General features: G+C 47.7%; 2 protein-coding genes across 2 annotated transcripts; both read right to left on the minus strand.

Moving 5' to 3' along the window:
- Window positions 1-531: 531 nt before the first annotated feature.
- Window positions 532-4,182, minus strand: LOC140607535 (keratin, type I cuticular Ha3-I-like). Its single transcript, XM_072782225.1, has 7 exons — window positions 3,835-4,182; window positions 3,549-3,631; window positions 3,051-3,207; window positions 2,111-2,272; window positions 1,891-2,016; window positions 1,565-1,785; window positions 532-944 (listed from the first exon to the last, which is right to left on the minus strand). The coding sequence occupies exons 1-7, from the start codon at window positions 4,180-4,182 to the stop codon at window positions 812-814; spliced, it is 1,230 nt and encodes a 409-aa protein (XP_072638326.1). The 3' UTR covers window positions 532-811.
- A 7,256-nt stretch (window positions 4,183-11,438) lies between these two features.
- On the minus strand, window positions 11,439-17,585 carry LOC140607372 (keratin, type I cuticular Ha7-like). The gene is made up of 7 exons (XM_072782140.1): window positions 17,157-17,585; window positions 15,551-15,633; window positions 14,366-14,522; window positions 13,877-14,038; window positions 13,665-13,790; window positions 13,068-13,288; window positions 11,439-11,574 (listed from the first exon to the last, which is right to left on the minus strand). The coding sequence occupies exons 1-7, from the start codon at window positions 17,583-17,585 to the stop codon at window positions 11,439-11,441; spliced, it is 1,314 nt and encodes a 437-aa protein (XP_072638241.1).
- Window positions 17,586-17,841: the final 256 nt, after the last annotated feature.

The following is a 17,841-nucleotide window of genomic DNA, read 5'->3' on the forward strand; positions in this document are numbered from 1 at the left end:
GGGAAGGGAGCAGATGAAGCCCAGGGTGATAACGATCCACCAACACATGAGGAAGGAGGAAGTCCTAGGCATGGCAGGCAGGCCAGAGCATTCCTTTGCTGAGTGTTTCTGAGGCTGCTGGAACACCCGGGCCACCAGGACCCAGATAATACAGCACTGGACCTGAAACTCCTGCTAAGAAAATATGAATTTTCCAGAGCCTCTTTCTAGCCCGTAGGTCATGCCTCCTCACTTCAGATTTAGATGCAATCAGCTCTAGATGTCCAGGTCAAAGAGGGAGAGTGGGAAATATGCAGGAATGGTCAAGGGGAGATGGAGGCTGCAGCATTGCGGCTGCCCAGCCCTCCGTCCTGCCAGCTTGCCTCACCCATGCGTCCAGGGCACCAGGCCAGCCATCTGCCCGCCAGGCATAGAACGGCTCTTGTACCCAAGAGTCAGGCCATTATGTAGCCTGATTTTCAAGTGGCTTTTTTATAGAGTGCTCAGGTGATGGGTGCGGCAGAATGAATGAATACCAATGAGAAAGGCATCTGCTTTGCCAGGGAAATCAAGTTTATTAGCAGGTTACAAGGGAACGCCCTGGCACTTCCGAGAGTTCTCTGGGCAAGTGAAGAAGGAATAGATCCCACTGAAGGAACGGGTGGGCAAGGAACCGTCTGCAGTACGTTGGGTGAGTTTCATGGCTGCCTTACCAGGGCAGCTTCAGCTACACAATGTGTTTTCTGCCCCTTTTTGTCGAATGAACTAGTGCCGGGTCAAAGTTCTGGAACCTTGGGCCCTGCCTCCTTGCTCCTCTGGCAGCCCATGGGCCTTATCGGACGAAGGAGTTGCAAGGCCCACAGCGTGGGCGGGGGGCACAAGGCGTGCAGGGGGCACAGGAATTAGAGACACAGGACCCGGAAGATCCACATGCATTCGTTGTGGCACAAGGGTTGCAGGGCAGCCTGGAGAAAAAGAATGATGCAGAAAAGGTGAATTGAGGGAGGCTTGTAGAATATATAAGAGAGACCCCAAGAGTGGAATTACTGTGGGATTTGACCTCACCTGTAACAGAGAAAGCCACAGGCTCACCTACTGTAAAGCTCCCTATCAAACTGCTAATGATCTTCCTTCTACACAGCACCCTAAGTTCTAGACAGAAACTCTAGAACTCTGGTATTGACTCCTAACACTGTCCATTCCTAGCTAGTGATCTTGGGAAAGTCACTTAGCTTCTCCAAGTCCCAGTTTCTTCACCTACAGAATGGAGAGAATACTGATCCAACCTGCTTGGCAGTAACTATAAGGTCAGATAAGGTAATGTACGGAGATGCACCCTCTACGCAATACAGTCTTATAAAATGTAAAAAATATCATTGATCTTATATCTATAGGATCACAGTAGGATGCAAAGGATTGGTTGTACAATTTCCATTTGTGAATCAAACTGAATGTTTAATGATGGCCATATTGTGTTTTCTGAGTTCTATTTGATCATGTCTGGTGTGGAGGCATAATTTCCTTTGAAAGTATGGAGTCCAACTGAGAAGCACACTTCATCAGATACCTCCCGCTGGCTACTCACTTGCAGTCCTCGCTCTCCAGCAGACCCCGGTATGTGTTGATCTCACACTCCAGCCGGGCCCGCACATCCAGCAGCACCTGGTACTCCTGGTTCTGCCGCTCCAGATCACTCCTGATCTCAGCCAGCTGGGACTCCACGTTGGTGATCATGCACTGCAACTGGCCCAGCTGAGAGCTGTAGCGTGCCTCAGTCTCTGTCAGCGTGTTCTCCAGGGAGTCCCTCTGTGTGAGGAAAATAAAGAATGTCACTGAGCCCCTCCCCAGGGGGCTTCTCCATGGGCTTCACGAGGTCAGGAGAGCCTGGACAGTACCCAGAACAACACCCACCAGGTTGTGTTGGGCCTGGAGCTCGATCTCCAGGGCGTTGACCGTGCGTCTCAGCTCAATGATCTCCGCCTGGCAGGACTGCAGCTGCTCCGAGCTGGACACTACCTGCTTGTTTAGCTCCTCAGTCTGAAAGAGCATAGGGGAGAAGACAGGGTCAGACCTTGCCTCAAGGGCCCCGAGGGGCCAAGGGTCCTGAGCGGCCACGTGCTGAGATGCCCACCTGGGTGGTGAACCATTCCTCCACGTCCCTGCGATTGGTCTCCACCAGGGCCTCATACTGACTCCTGGTCTCGTTGAGCACACGGTTCAGGTCCACGGCAGGGGCTGCGTCCACTTCCACATTGAGGCGGTCTCCAATCTGGCAGCGCAGGGTGTTGACTTCCTGTGGATGCAGAAAAGGCAAGAGTAATTCTCCTTAACGAAGAATGGACTTTGCTTGCTGAAGCCCTGTTAGTCTATTTCCTTGAAAAAGAAACTTTGAGTGGAGCAGTCTGTGACAGCTCAAAGCAAAATGCTCTGTGCTCCATGTGGCACAGCTCCCTCCTCACACAACCATGCCATGGCACTTGGATTCAAGAAGAATTCCCAAGGGTTTGCTTGATGCCACCAAAAGATGGACCAATGCCCAACTTTCCCAATTTGCAGATTGGCTGCAGAAGAGCTCATAATACAAAGAATTGACTGTACGATTTCAGATTGTAAAGCAAACAATTTTTGCCATCAAAGGAGATCATGGCATGGCTCCTCCAGGACAGAGAAGGAGGAGCCTCAGATCGTTTTTCACCAAAACTTTGAAAGAGTAGAAACTCAGATTCACCAGGCTTGATTCAGTGGCCTTTGGGGAGAGAGATGACTTTGCATAGCGTGAATACAACAATGCTGAGGCTCATTCTAGAGCTCAGTAACCAATCACAAGCTGATAGAGGGGCTCTAGGAAACTCACACAATATACCAGTTTTGAGTGAAAGATACATGTTAACTGGAAACATGGATAAATTTCATCTCTGTTTTTTCATTCATCATGAAGTTTTGGTGTTTTTAAAGGAAAGTTGTAAAGTCAACCCCAACCTCATATTCCAGTTTCTGACATCCCAAATCATTCAAGTCACCCTCAGCCTGAGGCTGAGCCAGGTTTTATCATTCATCATTTCTGGTCTCACCTCCTCATGGTTCCTCTTGAGGCAGAGAAGCTCCTCCTTCAGGGACTCCACCTGGGCCTCCAGGTCGGACTTGCACAAGGTCAGCTCATCCAGGATCCGGCGCAGGCCGTTGATGTCTGACTCCACAAGCTGCCGCAAGCCCAGCTCTGTCTCATACCTGCACAAGGACAAGGTCAAAGCAGTGACCAGCAGACCTTCAAGACTCACAGGATTGATCTTTGATAGCCCCATGCACTTAGTCTTTCCACTTTCTGCAATGAGTAGACCCAGGAGACAGAGGGTTCTGGAGGCTCAGTCCAGACCAAATATTGCTCCAAAAATAAACAGATTTGCGTCCTCATCTATTTTTGTGATTCCTTGTTTGGTTCCCCTCAATCTCTACAGAATGCTTCATAACCAATGGATGGAACTGTTGTTCAGTAAAGTTATGGACACCCCTTTCCTTTAACTGGAAACTAAACAAAAGGAGTGGACACCAGTGGATTCTGAACTACTCACTTGGTTCTGAAATCATCAGCAGCCAGCTTGGCATTGTCAACCTGAACCACCAGCTTTGCATTCTCAGACTTGGTGCACAGGATCTGGTGAATGAGAGGGTGCTTAGTGAGAACTGAAAACAAATATGAAATCACCAACTTCTTTAAAATGGCCTAAAAACCCATTTTGAAGGTCAAGGGGGAAGCAAGAATCACGATGGCATAGAAGTAAGAAACACACTTCTCTACTACAGATTGAGAATCATAGCAAACTCCTCTTGCTCAGGGAAAACAACAAAGCCCCTTACCTTCTGCTGGAGCTCCTCAATGGTCCGGAAGTAGGACTGGTAGCTGGGGCACACAAAGGGCTCCTGCTGCTGGCACCGTTCCCGGATGCGGCTCTCCAGCTCCGCGTTCTCCCGCTCCAGCTGACGCACCTTCTCCAGGTAGCTGGCCAGGCGGTCGTTCAGGAACTGCATGGTCTCCTTCTCGCTGCCATTGAAGGAGCCCTCGCAGAACCAGCCACAGTTGCCCACATTGGCGGGGATGTTGCAGGCCCCAGGCAGGGTGCAGGTGTGGCAGCTGGGGGGCACGCAGGGCCGGGAGGAGCAGGTGGAGCGGCAGCTCAGGTTGGGCAGGCAGCAGTTGTAAGGCATGGTGCTGGAGGGAGCAAGGCACCTGGCTAAACACAGAGCCCAAGTTCTCCAAGGAACTTGTGGAATTCCTTTCTCTGGGGAGTATTTATATTTCCTCCACAGAGGGTGTGGACGAGGTATGTAATGTCTTTTTTCTTTCTCTGTCTTCTCTGGTTTTCAAATGCCCGTGCCTCAGTCTGTTATTTGCCTTCCTCAGAAGAGTCCCTTGTCCCATAAAATTCTTTACTTGGGCTTCTTGCTAAGTCAGGACTCCTCTTCAGGCAGTATACCCATAAAATCAGAGTTTTGTGGTAGATCTTAAAAGAGGCCACACAGTCTAGCCCAGGTATCTACCCTTGTTAATTGAGAGTTGGTCCATCCAATGACATTCTTCTGTGTTATGTGATCCTGTAAACCCATACTCAGACTCATTTCCTGGCCCACCTGGCGTTTCTAGGGAGGGACGGGGATTGAGTCAAAGAAGAAGTTTCAGTGAACTCCCTTTCCATCTGCTTTAAGGGAAGAATCCTTCAATGGTACAGCGTCCCAAGCATTGGAAGCCTTGAGGTGAATAAGGACTGAGTTGTACCATGGCTGAGAAGGATGGGCAGCTATTTGTGCCCATCTTTTCATGTGCCTGTTGACAATTTGTATATCATGTACGGGGATTGTAGAGGAGTTTTAAAGGAAGAGGCTCTGATAATTAAAGAACAGTTAAGGCTCTGGAGAAAGAGATCATTTGGAAAGAGGGCTGAGAGATTCATATAAATGTATTTGAAATGTCCAGGAAAACTATTTGGCGCAGATGTGGAAGGGAAAAAGGCTTTGCTAGTCAAACCTTACCACCAAAACATCTATAGCATTAGACCAGCATGAGCAGATAATCAGGGAAGTCTGGAGACTGCCCAAAGGAGCCTCCTCAAGGAGATCAATCTTAAAATTTCATGTGAATTGACTTTATATTCCATCATATGCCCATATAAGCTTTAATATAAAAACAAACAAACAAACAAAGCAGGAAACCTAGGTGGCTCTTTGGCTCAGGTTGTGATCCTGGGGTCCTGAGATCGAGTCCCATTTCAGACTTCTCTCAGGAAGCCTGCTTCTCCCTCTGCCTGTGTCTCTGCCTCTCTCTGTCTCTCATGAATGAATAAATAAAATCTTTAAAAAAAAACAGTTTTACGATTTCCAATTAAACTTTCAAAGATTTTGCCCAATCCTCTCAGCGAAATCAACACACCCAGAAGATGCACCACATCCTGTCCTGGGCTCCCATCCCCAGCCTTACTGAGTTACACACAATCTGGCTTAAGAACCAAATGTTAGAAGGTACCACAGACGGCTCTGTAGTGATATTATTTAAGTCCAAGGACTTGGGCACCAGGACAGAAAGTGCTGAGACACAGCAGAAGCATTTTGTAAAGCAAGCTTGGAGTCATTTGGGGTTGATTTGGAAGGTGAGGCAAGGCACCAGAAGGTCTGTGGAAGGGGGTGGCCAAAGCTCTGAGTATATAAAGGTTGCGTAATTATAGGCACCACTGGGATACCCCCTGCATCTTGGGTAGCAACATCTCAACTTCCACTGTGGCTTTGGCTGCCAGCCAGAGTGGCAGTTTTATTGACAACTTATTGGAGTCCTTCTCCCCAACAAGCTTTCATGATGGTATTCATGCAGCACTCCGCTTGGGTCTCAGATGAAAGGTCCTCCATCTACCCTCTCCAAGGCCATTATCTCGCTGCTTATTATGATGCCATTCAGACGGAAAGCCCCACCACACTACAAAGAAGCCTCAGACTTATAATAAAACCAAAATTTCTTTGTTTTCTTCCCAGGCAATTAAAGAGGCAGAAATAGGTGGGTCCTGAGGCATGCACCCCTGAGACTTTTCAGAGGAAGGACTCAAGGCCAGGCGTAGGGAGCTTCTCTCTCTCTTCAGCTGGGCTTGGGACAGATGGAAAACCTGTCAATCAGACTGATGAGCATTTGTCCATAAGGAACGGCACTGGCCTCCTGCTTCCTGCCTCTTGTCAGCCTGCTCCAGAGCACTGGCTTTCTAGGCTGGAGCTGCTTTTCAACCCTGCCTTCCTCCCTACCCAAAGACAGTGGCTCCTGAGCACAGACCAATGGCAGCAGATCTACAAGCTCTTTGGTTGAACCCACTATTGGCCAGCGCAGCTTCATGGGGGCTTTAGTCCAAGGAGAGTGTTCAGGTCTAAGAACAAGAAGATTCAAGAATTGGGTCAACAAAAAAGCAATACTAGAGTTTGCATACTGTGCCAAGGGACCAGAGAAATGGAAATCAGGAGCCGTGTGTTGAATAAGAGATATGAACAGATGTGAAGAGGCCAGGAAGGAATTCTTAGCAACGAGAGGTGACGTGCTGCTCAGACAAAGCTAGCCCATCTTCGAATGAGTGAACCTGGAGAACACAAAGCCAAGGGGACCCACATCCATGGACAAAAGACTGGCCCACGCTGCTGAGTGTCCTGCATGATATAAATCCAGATGCTTCTGGAAAGATCTACCGACATGGAACCACAACTTCTCAGGCCTCCAAAAGAAGTGGCATTCCCTGAGGTGCCCAGACCAGAGCATCACCTCCACAATCCAGGCTGAAATTTGTTTGTGGCTGAGAAATACAGTGTTATCTATACCAGGCAGCATAAGATGAGAAGGGAACAATGCCACCTGTTCCTGAATGAGTAAGGTGTGGACAGGAGAAAGGAAGAAAGAAGCAGAAGCAGTCAGAGCTGCACTGGCTTCAGGTCATGCCCAGCCAGCAGCCACATCAACCAGAGATTCCTTTTTCCCTAGCAATTGCCCCCAGTTGAAAAGGCAACAGAATTCAGGAGACGCACAGCAAATGGAGTGACCGGTGAGTGAACATAATGCTGCCATCTCTTGTAAATCTAGCCTCTGTCTTGTGGTGTTTTTAAAATACCAGTAGGCTTGAGTGAATTTGCTTCTTGAATTAGTGGGGAAAAGGAACTCTAGCCCTGTATGGTCCTCAAGATTTCACACAGGCTAGGAGCAGACTATTTGTACACTCTTGATTTCCTAATTGATATTTCAACTAATTTGTAGTAACTCAAAGAGAAACTGAGGTGTCAAGGAACTATCAAGCCCACTTTATTTATTTAGATCAATTTTATTCAAAACATGCTTATTGTGTAGCTTCTCCAAGCTGGGCACAGGAATACATTGAAACAGAAGAATCCTAGTTCTGGTAGAGGATTATATTTTTATGAGCAATTCAGTCCCCACAAATACCTGAGAAACAACAAGAAGTTAAGGAGTTGAGATATTTAAGAGGTGTGAGATGGACATATCTGGAAATATGTTTGTATCAAATGTAATTAGGAAATGACATATACCACGTTAAAGGCAGAAGTCATTTACTGAACATCTGTCAAACACCTGGCACAGCCAGGGCTGGGGACGGGGATGCAGGGATGGTAGGGAGATGACATGCCACGGTCCTCTGTTAGCTCTTGGTCCTACTGAGCAGACAGATGGATCCACAACAAACTCTAATGTAAGGTGATACAGTTGGGCCCTTCCTCTGAAAAATTTCTTCCTTCTTCCTCCACTTCTTCCCACACCTATTCCTATCAGTTCATTTCAAACCGGTTTCTGACTCTGCCCAGAGATGGGGGATGAGACCATTTCAGGTTATTTATCTGTATCCAGAAGGAGACTTGGTAGTGACCCCACTCTCTAGATGACTCAGGAATAGATTTCAAACATGTGGTCTCATCAGGACCCTAATCCCTTTAAGAATCCAGTCTTCCACCTGGCCTGGTAATTGGTTTTTTGATATTTGGTTCTTGTTGCTTTGGAGATCATAACTGAGTGATGTGGCTGCCCCAAGGCACCCCCAGTGGTTCCATGGCATTAGGGTGAGCTTCCAAACAAGTGCAAGAGGTTTTCAGGGATGCAGTATGGGTGGGAGAAGGAGGAGAGGCAATGGTAAATCAAGCAAGTGAAAAAGGATATGCCAAAAGGCCTGAGATTCATGTAGGGAAAGGAGGATGATCTGTGATCCTGCTGGTGAGCAGACACAAGTCTGCCACCCTCCGGATGAGAGAGGTCCACTGCAGGGCAGAGGCATCTCAATGGATGGCCTTGGGGCACATATTTAGTATGTCCGGCAACCCAACGGGGAGAAGGGAGAGGCAAGCAAGGGAGCCTTGGGCACAAAACCCAACATAAAGGGAAAGCCTCAGCTGAAGGAGGCCAGAAGCTCAGTCTGAAATGTGATTGGGGAGGACCTTGCAGGATAGGAGTAAAGACCAAGAAGATTCTCCCTGGGGAGATTCCTAAGCCCTGTAAAATCCATGTGAGCCAGCATCAGACAGTGGGTCTGAATGGACAGTTTTATGCAAATGTACCTCCAGCCTCTAGCAGTTGAGTGCAGGGACAGGGCAATGGACTTGAGAGAGAGATCACTGGGAGAGCTTGGGGGCTCATTTTCCTCCCCTTGCAAAATGAACTTCTCCCCTTGCAAAACGGGAGATTATCGAGGCTGCTCTGCCTATCCCAGGAGTTTGGGGATTTCAAATTGAAGAGCCTGTGTGAAGGCACATTGTAAGTGGTGAAGGGATGGATATGCAAGCAATTCCGACTGTTTCTCTTCTCCTCTTCCTCAGTAGACAAAGTGCTTTTAACAATGTCAGGGGGTGAGTTGACCTCCTTTTGTGATTTCTAGTCATTAAAATTGCCAAGGTTCTCAGGCTATTTTGAAAAAATGAGTGGGAAATATCAAAAAGGGAGACAGAACATGAAAGACTCCTAACTCTGGGAAACAAACTAGGGGTGGTGGAAAGGGAGGTGGGCGGGGGGTGGGGGTGACTGGATGATGGGCACCGAGGTGGGCACTTGACGGGATGAGCACTGGGTGTTATGCTATCTGTTGGCAAATTGAACACCAATAAAAAATAAATTTATGAATAATAAAAAAATAAATATGTATAACCTTGATTTCTTGCACTGCCCTTTGGGGCAGAAATTCTCAGCAGTGATTCCACTAGCATAAACACTCTATCGTTTCCTTCAAGAAAAAGGAATCAAAACAATGGGGTGATTATGGTTCTGTCATCCTGCTGACACATTGGAGACCTGGCCTCTGTGAAGCAGGGTGGTTAGGAGCATAGTTGCTAGAGGTAGACCACCTAGATCTGAATCCTGGTTTCACCACCTACTAGCTGTGCGACCCTGGGCATGTTACATAACCTCTCTGAGCCGTGGTTTCTCACTCCAAAATGGGGATTATATGAGTTTATATACATTAATTTATCTATAACTTAGATGAGTGCCTGATTCGTGGTAAAAGCTCGATGAATGTGAGCTTCAATGGTGGTGATGATGATAATGATGGTGATAATCATCACCAATGATGGTGATGATGGATTGTTTGGTCTCCAGGGAAGCTCTTCACACCTCCCCAAACATAGTGATCCTTCCACCCAGCATTTACTCTCAGGAACCCAAACCACTTCATACACCACTCACACACACACACACACACACACACACATACACACACACACACACACACAATGTCTCATCAAAGCTCCTCTTTTAATTATAAATGACAGAGCACTGGATGTGAACTTAAGAAACACAGGTCAATTACCCTGAGGCCCCACTGACTCATTTCATGTCACCAGAAGAATCCCTCAACCACTCAATGACTCACCTTCTCTCTTTCTCCTTAAAAGGGAAAAACAATGCTTACCTACTGTCATGGTGCAAGACTAAGTGGGTTTATTTTATTATTAGACTGCTTTGAACTTGTTGGATGAAAGGAGCTTTTTTAAGTACAAAGGAAGAGCCAAAGGTATTTGTGCCAGGTGCTAAATTAAGACTTAACAAGATTGTTCTTTCTTATTGGGACCTACCCTCAGAGATATGTCACCTGTATGCAAACACCTGTACAACTGGGGGAAAAGAGCAGAGGAACATTCCTCCAATGATGGGGAGCTCACTGCTTCTCACCTTTGGCCAGCTCTGACTCTGCTTTCTGGAGATACGCTGTTCTTGGCCATGGCTGCCTAAATATGGAGCTTCTGGTCCATGTGTCTACTGCCTATAAGGTCCAAGCCAAGCAGCTGCCAGGGGGCTTGCTAGTGAGGCCCATGAGGGAGCTTGGGTGGGTCCATTTGGCCTTTTCTAGACTGATAGTCTGACAGGCTCAGCAACCACCATGATTTAATGCATTCAGTACTTCACAGCATGCAGAGGAAAGGCACTTTCTCTTCACACATGGGATCTGTAAGAGACTTCGGTCATCTCCTTCCGCAGTGTATCTCATCTATAAGAGGCTCAATCCCCAAATAAAACCCCTAACCCAGTGACTCTCAAATTTGAGTATGCATAGAATCACCCAGAGGACCTGGTACTGCTGGTTGGAGAACCACACTTTAAGAACCACTACCCTAACCCTTCTCATGTTTAATTTTTTTCCCTTCAAAGCTTCCAAAGTACAGGCTTTGGACCTAATTCAAAGAGACTGGGATTCGAGTCTTGATTCAGCCATTAGCTGCTCCCTCTTTGCAGGGTTTGGTGGGACGCTGTGTCACAAGATCCATAAAGCCCCAGCACTATGCCTTGCTCACCATGCTTACTTTAAATAGAGTATTCTAGGAGGTGCCAGCAGAACTTCTGACCTGAGCTTTTCCTTTGCACAAGGACCAGAGGCTTCATCCTGATAAGGGGGATTTTATTTGGTGCCTGTATTTTAAAAGTTCTGTGAATCTGGCTCTAAATAGGCTTTAGATACCCAGTTACAGCTGGTTATCTCTGAACTGTGCTATTTTGCTGCAGGCCCATTCTTAACTGCAGTCCTCACTGGCTTTGCCATCTCCCAGAACCCCTCTAAGGTGAGAGATCCCCAACCCCTGCTTCTGTGGAGACAGCTGGCTCAAGGGGCCCTCAGCAACACTCTTGATGCGGGGTGGAGACACTGATCACAGGTCTTGGGCTCTTCATGCTGCCAAAGTGAAGTTTATTAGCAAAATAAAAACAAAGATATCTACCACAGCTCAGACTGTGAGGCAACAAAAGGAAGCAAAAGGAGCATCCAAGACACCTTAAGGAGAGGAAGCCCAAATCCAGGGGCCAGGGCTGAGCTGCCAGACTGGAAAGCCCAACAGCAGAGAAGCACTACCTGTCCAGCTGGCTGGGGGAGCAAGGCCTGGGGTGGCAGGCCTGCAGAGTGGAGCCAGCCGGGCTGCAGATGGTTCCCATTTCCTGATTCCTCAGGCTGAGGAGTGTGTCAGCATCGAGATGATGAACAGGTACCACAGGAGGCCCGAGGGGGCCCAGAACAGCAGGGAGAGCAGGGGGTACAGGCTGCAGGGGCTGGACAGAGGGTGCTGGCTGCTGGGGTTGCACATGGGTTGCAAGGGAGCCTGCGGAGAGAAAAAGGTGGTTGGAACACTGCATCAAAAGTGTATGAAATGCATATGAGAAAATGCTCTGCATCACTTGCCATCAGGGAAATACAAATCAAAACCACAATGAGATACCACCTCACACCGGTGAGAATGGGGCAAATTAACAAGGCAGGAAACAACAAATGTTGGAGGGGATGCGGAGAAAAGGGAACCCTCTTACACTGTTGGTGGGAATGTGAACTGGTGCAGCCACTCTGGAAAACTGTGTGGAGGTTCCTCAAAGAGTTAAAAATAGACCTGCCCTACAACCCAGCAATTGGACTATTGGGGATTTACCCCAAAGATACAGATGCAGTGAAATGCCGGGACACCTGCACCCCGATGTTTATAGCAGCAATGGCCACGATAGCCAAACTGTGGAAGGAGCCTCGGTGTCCAACGAAAGATGAATGGATAAAGAAGATGTGGTTTATGTATACAATGGAATATTACTCAGCTATTAGAAATGACAAATACCCACCATTTGCTTCAACGTGGATGGAACTGGAGGGTATTATGCTGAGTGAAGTAAGTCAGTCGGAGAAGGACAAACATTATATGTTCTCATTCATTTGGGGAATATAAATAATAGTGAAAGGGAATATAAGGGAAGGGAGAAGAAATGTGTGGGAAATACCAGAAAGGGAGACAGAACGTAAAGACTGCTAACTCTGGGAAACGAACTAGGGGTGGTAGAAGGGGAGGAGGGCGGGGGGTGGGAGTGAATGGGTGACGGGCACTGGGGGTTATTCTGTATGTTAGTAAATTGAACACCAATAAAAAATTTAAAAAAAAAGTGTATGAAAGACTAAAGTACACAGACACTTTCCAATTGGGAAAGCAAAGGAGAATGTAAACCTTGGAGGTCCTGCTAGGCCTAGAAAGGGGTAGCTACATGGCCAGAATTACAGCAGAGGTAGGATCAGAGCTCGGGGGACCTCTGTGCGAAAAAACAGCCCTTCCTGCCGTGGGCAAAGGAACAAGGGCAAGAAATGCAGAAAGGCTGGCTGGGCAACAGCAGGCCAGATGTCCACTGCCCTCCCAATTGACGCACAGGCCCCAGTCTTGTTCCTTATTGCTTCATGAGGTGTTCTATCCACCTTACCTGTTACACAGGACAAAATGAAAGAATGGCTGCAAATGCCCTTAGCAATTTTTTTTAACACTGAGTATGAAGAATCCCTATTATGAGAATACTTCTTCCAGAGAGAACTTAGTGAAACCTAAATGCGCTGAGCTCTCAGTATTTCAGCTCCCCATGACAGTGATTGGCATCTGGGAATGTGACGTAGTCAGCAGAATGGATGGCATGAGCTGAGAAGCTCCCACATGCCCTCCTCTACATCCAGGCAGCTCATCAAGCTTACTGGATAGCAAATTTGTCGCCTTGACATCCCTCCTTTCAAATCCTCCCCACAAAAGGTCTCTGCTTTTACACATGACATTGGCACAAACATCAGGGTACACACTTGCAGTCCTCGCTCTCCAGAAGTTTCCGGTATGTGTTGATCTCACACTCCAACCGAGCCTTAATGTCCAGCAGCACCTGGTACTCCTGGTTCTGCCGCTCCAGGTCACCCCGGATCTCAGACAGCTGCTCCTCCACGTTGCTGATCAGGATCTGCATCTGCGCCAGCTCCGTGCCAAAACGGGCATCGGCTTCACACAGAGAGTTCTGCAGACAGTCTTTCTGTAATACCAAAGACAGAACCAGATGGAAAATCGTGGACTGCAGCCCCAGTCTCTCCAGTAAGACTGTGACACCCCAAGGTGTTGCCAGGCCTGGAGAACAACCTAGCTCCTGTTAGCACTCCTCAGCTGGAAGAACTAATGACGTGCCATTGCTCATCATTGTAGACCTCAGGATAAATTTGCAGGACCTCGCTCATCTGAAGGAATGTTCATTCCCTCAGCAGCCACATCTATGAGAAAGTTCTTGCAAAGGCAAGGAACTCAAGGTTTGAACTGTGTCCTGGTCTGTACTTAAGGGAGGCAGGGACTGAACCAGGAACTGCTCTTGGGAATGGGAACCAGGCTGAGTCTTCCAGGTGTGCAAAGGAGCTCACCAGCGTGTGCTGGGCCTGAAGCTCCACCTCCAGGGCGTTCACCGTGCGTCTCAGCTCCAGGATCTCCGACTGGCAGCACCGCAACTCCTCAGAGCAGGACATGTCCTGCTGGCTGATGCTCTCAGACTGAAGCACAAGTGCACAGAGACATGATCAGCAGCCTGCCCGTGTGGAAGCCCGGGTCCCTCCCTGCTCCGAGGCAGCACCCTCACCTGATCTTGGAACCACTCTTCCACATCATTGCGGCTGGTCTGCACCATGGCCTCATAGTGGCACCTCATGTCCTCCAGCACCCTGCCCAGGTCCACGGTGGGCTCAACATCCAGCTTAATCTGGAGCTTATCTCCCAGCTGGCACTTAAGGATGTGGACTTCCTTTGGGGACAGGAGAAAGACATCCCATTCGTGGAACCCCCACTGCCCTCTACCCAAAGCCTCATCTCCCACTTCCCATTCTCCCCAGTGATTTCTCTGTGCTCCTCCGAGGATGGGGCACCACCTGCATTAGCGTAGCAACTTCCAGAGGTTGCAATGAAGAGCAAGTTCCCACTGAAAGCTGGAGCTTACCTCTATAGCTTGTGAGCCTTAACCATGAGGCAGGGCCTACAGAGCTTCCATCCTGAGCAGGAGGAAGAGCTTCATTTCTTCCCCCAAATGAGCCTGAACTTACCCCCAAGAAAATCTTACACAAAGGCCACGCACCTGCTCATGGTTCTTCTTAAGGCAGAGCAGCTCCTCCTTGAGGGACTCCAGCTGGGCCTCCAGGTCGCACTTGGCAAGTGTAAGGTCATCCAACATCCTGCGCAGGCCGCAAATGTCAGCTTCCCCCAGCTGGCAGAGTGAATGCTCTGTCTGGTACCTTTAGCAGGAAAGATACAGGACTCAGGGTTAGAGGGCAGAGGGGCCCCAGGATATTGGTAGCCACTCCACTGGCCACCTTTCTTCGGTCTAATTGTGAGTTGGCATTTTCTATGTGGCACACTCCCAGCCCAGAAAGCAATGGGGTGTTCCCCACTCATTTGACATTAAGCACCAATGACAAGCCTGACAAAGAAGCCAGTACTGAGGGTGCTGGGTAGACACATGTCCAGCACCTGCCCTCATGGGCTTATGGCCAAAGGGAAGGTGGCAGCAGAGTAACCTGGCAATTGCCACACCAGGTTGTCCCTACAGACCCTCATCTTCCCCCACCCCTACTGAGGCAGACTCTGGGTTCTCTCTCAGATTAGAAGCCAAAGGCCAGAATAGGAGGATGGAAATGGCTTTCTTTAGCTCCAGAGGAGTGAGGCTTCCGCCAAATTTTGAAGAAAGACTATAAAACAAATGCCTCTTCCTGCTCCCAGGATTGACCTTCTCAGGGGGCATAAACTTTTCACACATGGGTGCCTCCATCATAGACCATGAAGCATGACTTTTGTTGTGAGTTACTGGTGATCACAAATTGGGTGGGCTTCAGTATGGAAATATCCTCACAGAGGCAGCTGAATTTGGTAGGAAATGACCTCAGAGTAGGAAATATGAGGTCGGGTCCCAGTTCTTCCACTCAGTAGCCACATGACTTCAGGTAGGTTGCTTCAGGGCCTGGAGCTTTGTATCTTCACAAAGACAAAGACATCACTGCCCTGCCTACCTCCCCAGGTCCTTGGAACAATAGCAGCAAGTGTATGATACATTCTCAATCATGCTGTGAAGCATAAAAGCTACACAACTGAGGGGCAAAGGAATGTTCTTTCAAGATCTTGGGCATAATGCCCTCTGTTTTATCCTGCTGTAACTGTCAGTTTGGGAGCTTAGTAAATTATATCTCTGATGCCAACTGTATCACAAGAGAGAAGAAATCAGAGTAGGTACCTGGCTCCTCCCTCTGCCTGTTGTACCCCAACTCACTTGGTCCTGAAGTCATCTGCAGCCAGCTTGGCATTGTCTATTTGCACAACCAGCCTGTTGTTCTCAGATTTGATGCACAGAATCTGGGGGAAAGAAAATAGGCCTGGTAATTCACTATCTCCAGAGCCATCAATGGCCTCGAGTCAAAAGAAGTTCCATTGGCTGAGATTCAAATGACAACATCCCCTTGGACAACACAAACTCCCAAACACATAAGAGATGCTAGTGTGGTATAGGAGAGGGGGTGTGTATGAGGATGCTTGGCAAAGGCAAAAGGCATACAGCCAAAAGAACTGGGAAATGGAAAGGAATAGTGAACTGAACATATAACAGAGACTTAATTTTATTTTGCCAGCCATAATATTTAGCCTGATATGAACAAGATCTGAAATCTAGGCCACAGGACAATGGGCTGGTTATAAAAGGTTTAAATAAAGGCAGATGCCTTCTTAATAAGAAGTCCCTTATGCTGGTTGGTCAACTTCCCCAAAGGTCTTCTGTGAATCTAGCCAGGTTTCTGTGGCCCCTACTTGACATTTTTTGTCTTCCTATCTCCAAAACTAAAATATAGGCCCTTAGGAAGCATTGCATTGATTATTAAAGGGGCCACCAGATATGCAGAAGAGACCAATGCTACTGAATAGCCATATACTGGTTCAGGAAAGGCATTAGAACATGCTGCCTTCAATGGCCACGATAGCCAAACTGTGGAAGGAGCCTCGGTGTCCAACAAAAGATGAATGGATAAAGAAGATGTGGTTTATGTATACAATGGAATATTACTCAGCTATTAGAAATGACAAATACCCACCATTTGCTTCAACGTGGATGGAACTGGAGGGTATTATGCTGAGTGAAGTAAGTCAGTCGGAGAAGGACAAACATTATATGTTCTCATTCATTTGGGGAATATAAATAATAGTGAAAGGGAATATAAGGGAAGGGAGAAGAAATGTGTGGGAAATATCAGAAAGGGAGACAGAACGTAAAGACTGCTAACTCTGGGAAACGAACTAGGGGTGGTAGAAGGGGAGGAGGGCGGGGGGTGGGAGTGAATGGGTGACGGGCACTGGGTGTTATTCTGTATGTTAGTAAATTGAACACCAATAAAAAATAAATTAAAAAAAAAAAAAAAAAGAACATGCTGCCTTGTACTGCGCCAGAAATTAGGTTGCGCTGATTTTGCAACTACAATGTTATAATTCTAAATACTGAGACTAAGTAAACATAAATTCAGAATCCTGAATTCTACATCTCATCTTTGACATGGTCCCATTCACCTCCACTCAAGAAATTCTCTTCCCACAATAAAAAAAATTTTTTTCAACTGAGGCTGTGTTCACTCCCAATCCAGGCCCTTAAAATTTTGTGCAAATGTCAGTAATCTTTTTCTGTAAAGAGCAAGACAGTAAATATTTAAGGCTTTGAAGGCCATGAATCTGTTACAACTACTCAACTCTGCCATTAGAGCACAAAAGCAGTCATATGCAATACACTAACAAATGAGCATGGCCATGTACCAATAAAACTTTATTTATAAAATCAATCAGTAGGCCAGATGAGCCATAGTTTGCCAACCCCTCATCTGGAGCACTACAAACCTCACCTTCTGCTGGAGCTCCTCGATGGTCTGAAAGTAGGACTGGTAGTCTGGACACATGCTAGACTCGTGGCATTTGCTTGCCTCTCGGATAGTGGTCTCTAGCTCTTCATTGTCCCTCTCCAGCTGGCGCACCTTCTCCAGGTAGTTGGCCAGGCGATCATTCAGGAACTGCATGGTCACCTTCTCGTGGCCATTGGGAGCGCCTTCCCCATAGTTCTCACAGACTCCAATGTTTCCAGGAATGTTGCGGGTCCCTGGCAAGGGGCAAGCAGTGTGGCAGCTGTGGGGCATACAGAGGCTGGGTTGGCCCAGAGGGGTTGCCCCCACACGCAGTCGGTTGGCATGTGCCACGGTGGCTGACAAGCGCAGGGATGCAGCCTTGGCCTCTGAAACCTGTTTACTGAGGAGAGAACTGCAATGATGAGAAGTCATGGGGCTGAAAGCCAGATGTGTGCTTTGCCCACAGTTGGATTTGCTTGAAGTCGAAGCCTTCCTTCTCTTCCAGACCTTATATATGCCTGTAGTGGGTGTTGGTGCAAGAAAACAGGCATTTTCCTCATTAATATTTATGTTGATTCTTATACAATCACTCTATTAGTCAGTGATTTTTGTCTCATATAAAGAGTTAATGAGCTCATGAAAGAGGCCTTCACCCACACAGGATACTTCTCCTCGTTCTAGGGTCCTA

Source organism: Canis lupus, chromosome 16 (assembly GCF_048164855.1).
Source record: "Canis lupus baileyi chromosome 16, mCanLup2.hap1, whole genome shotgun sequence".
In the NCBI taxonomy this organism is placed as follows: Eukaryota; Metazoa; Chordata; class Mammalia; order Carnivora; family Canidae; genus Canis; species Canis lupus.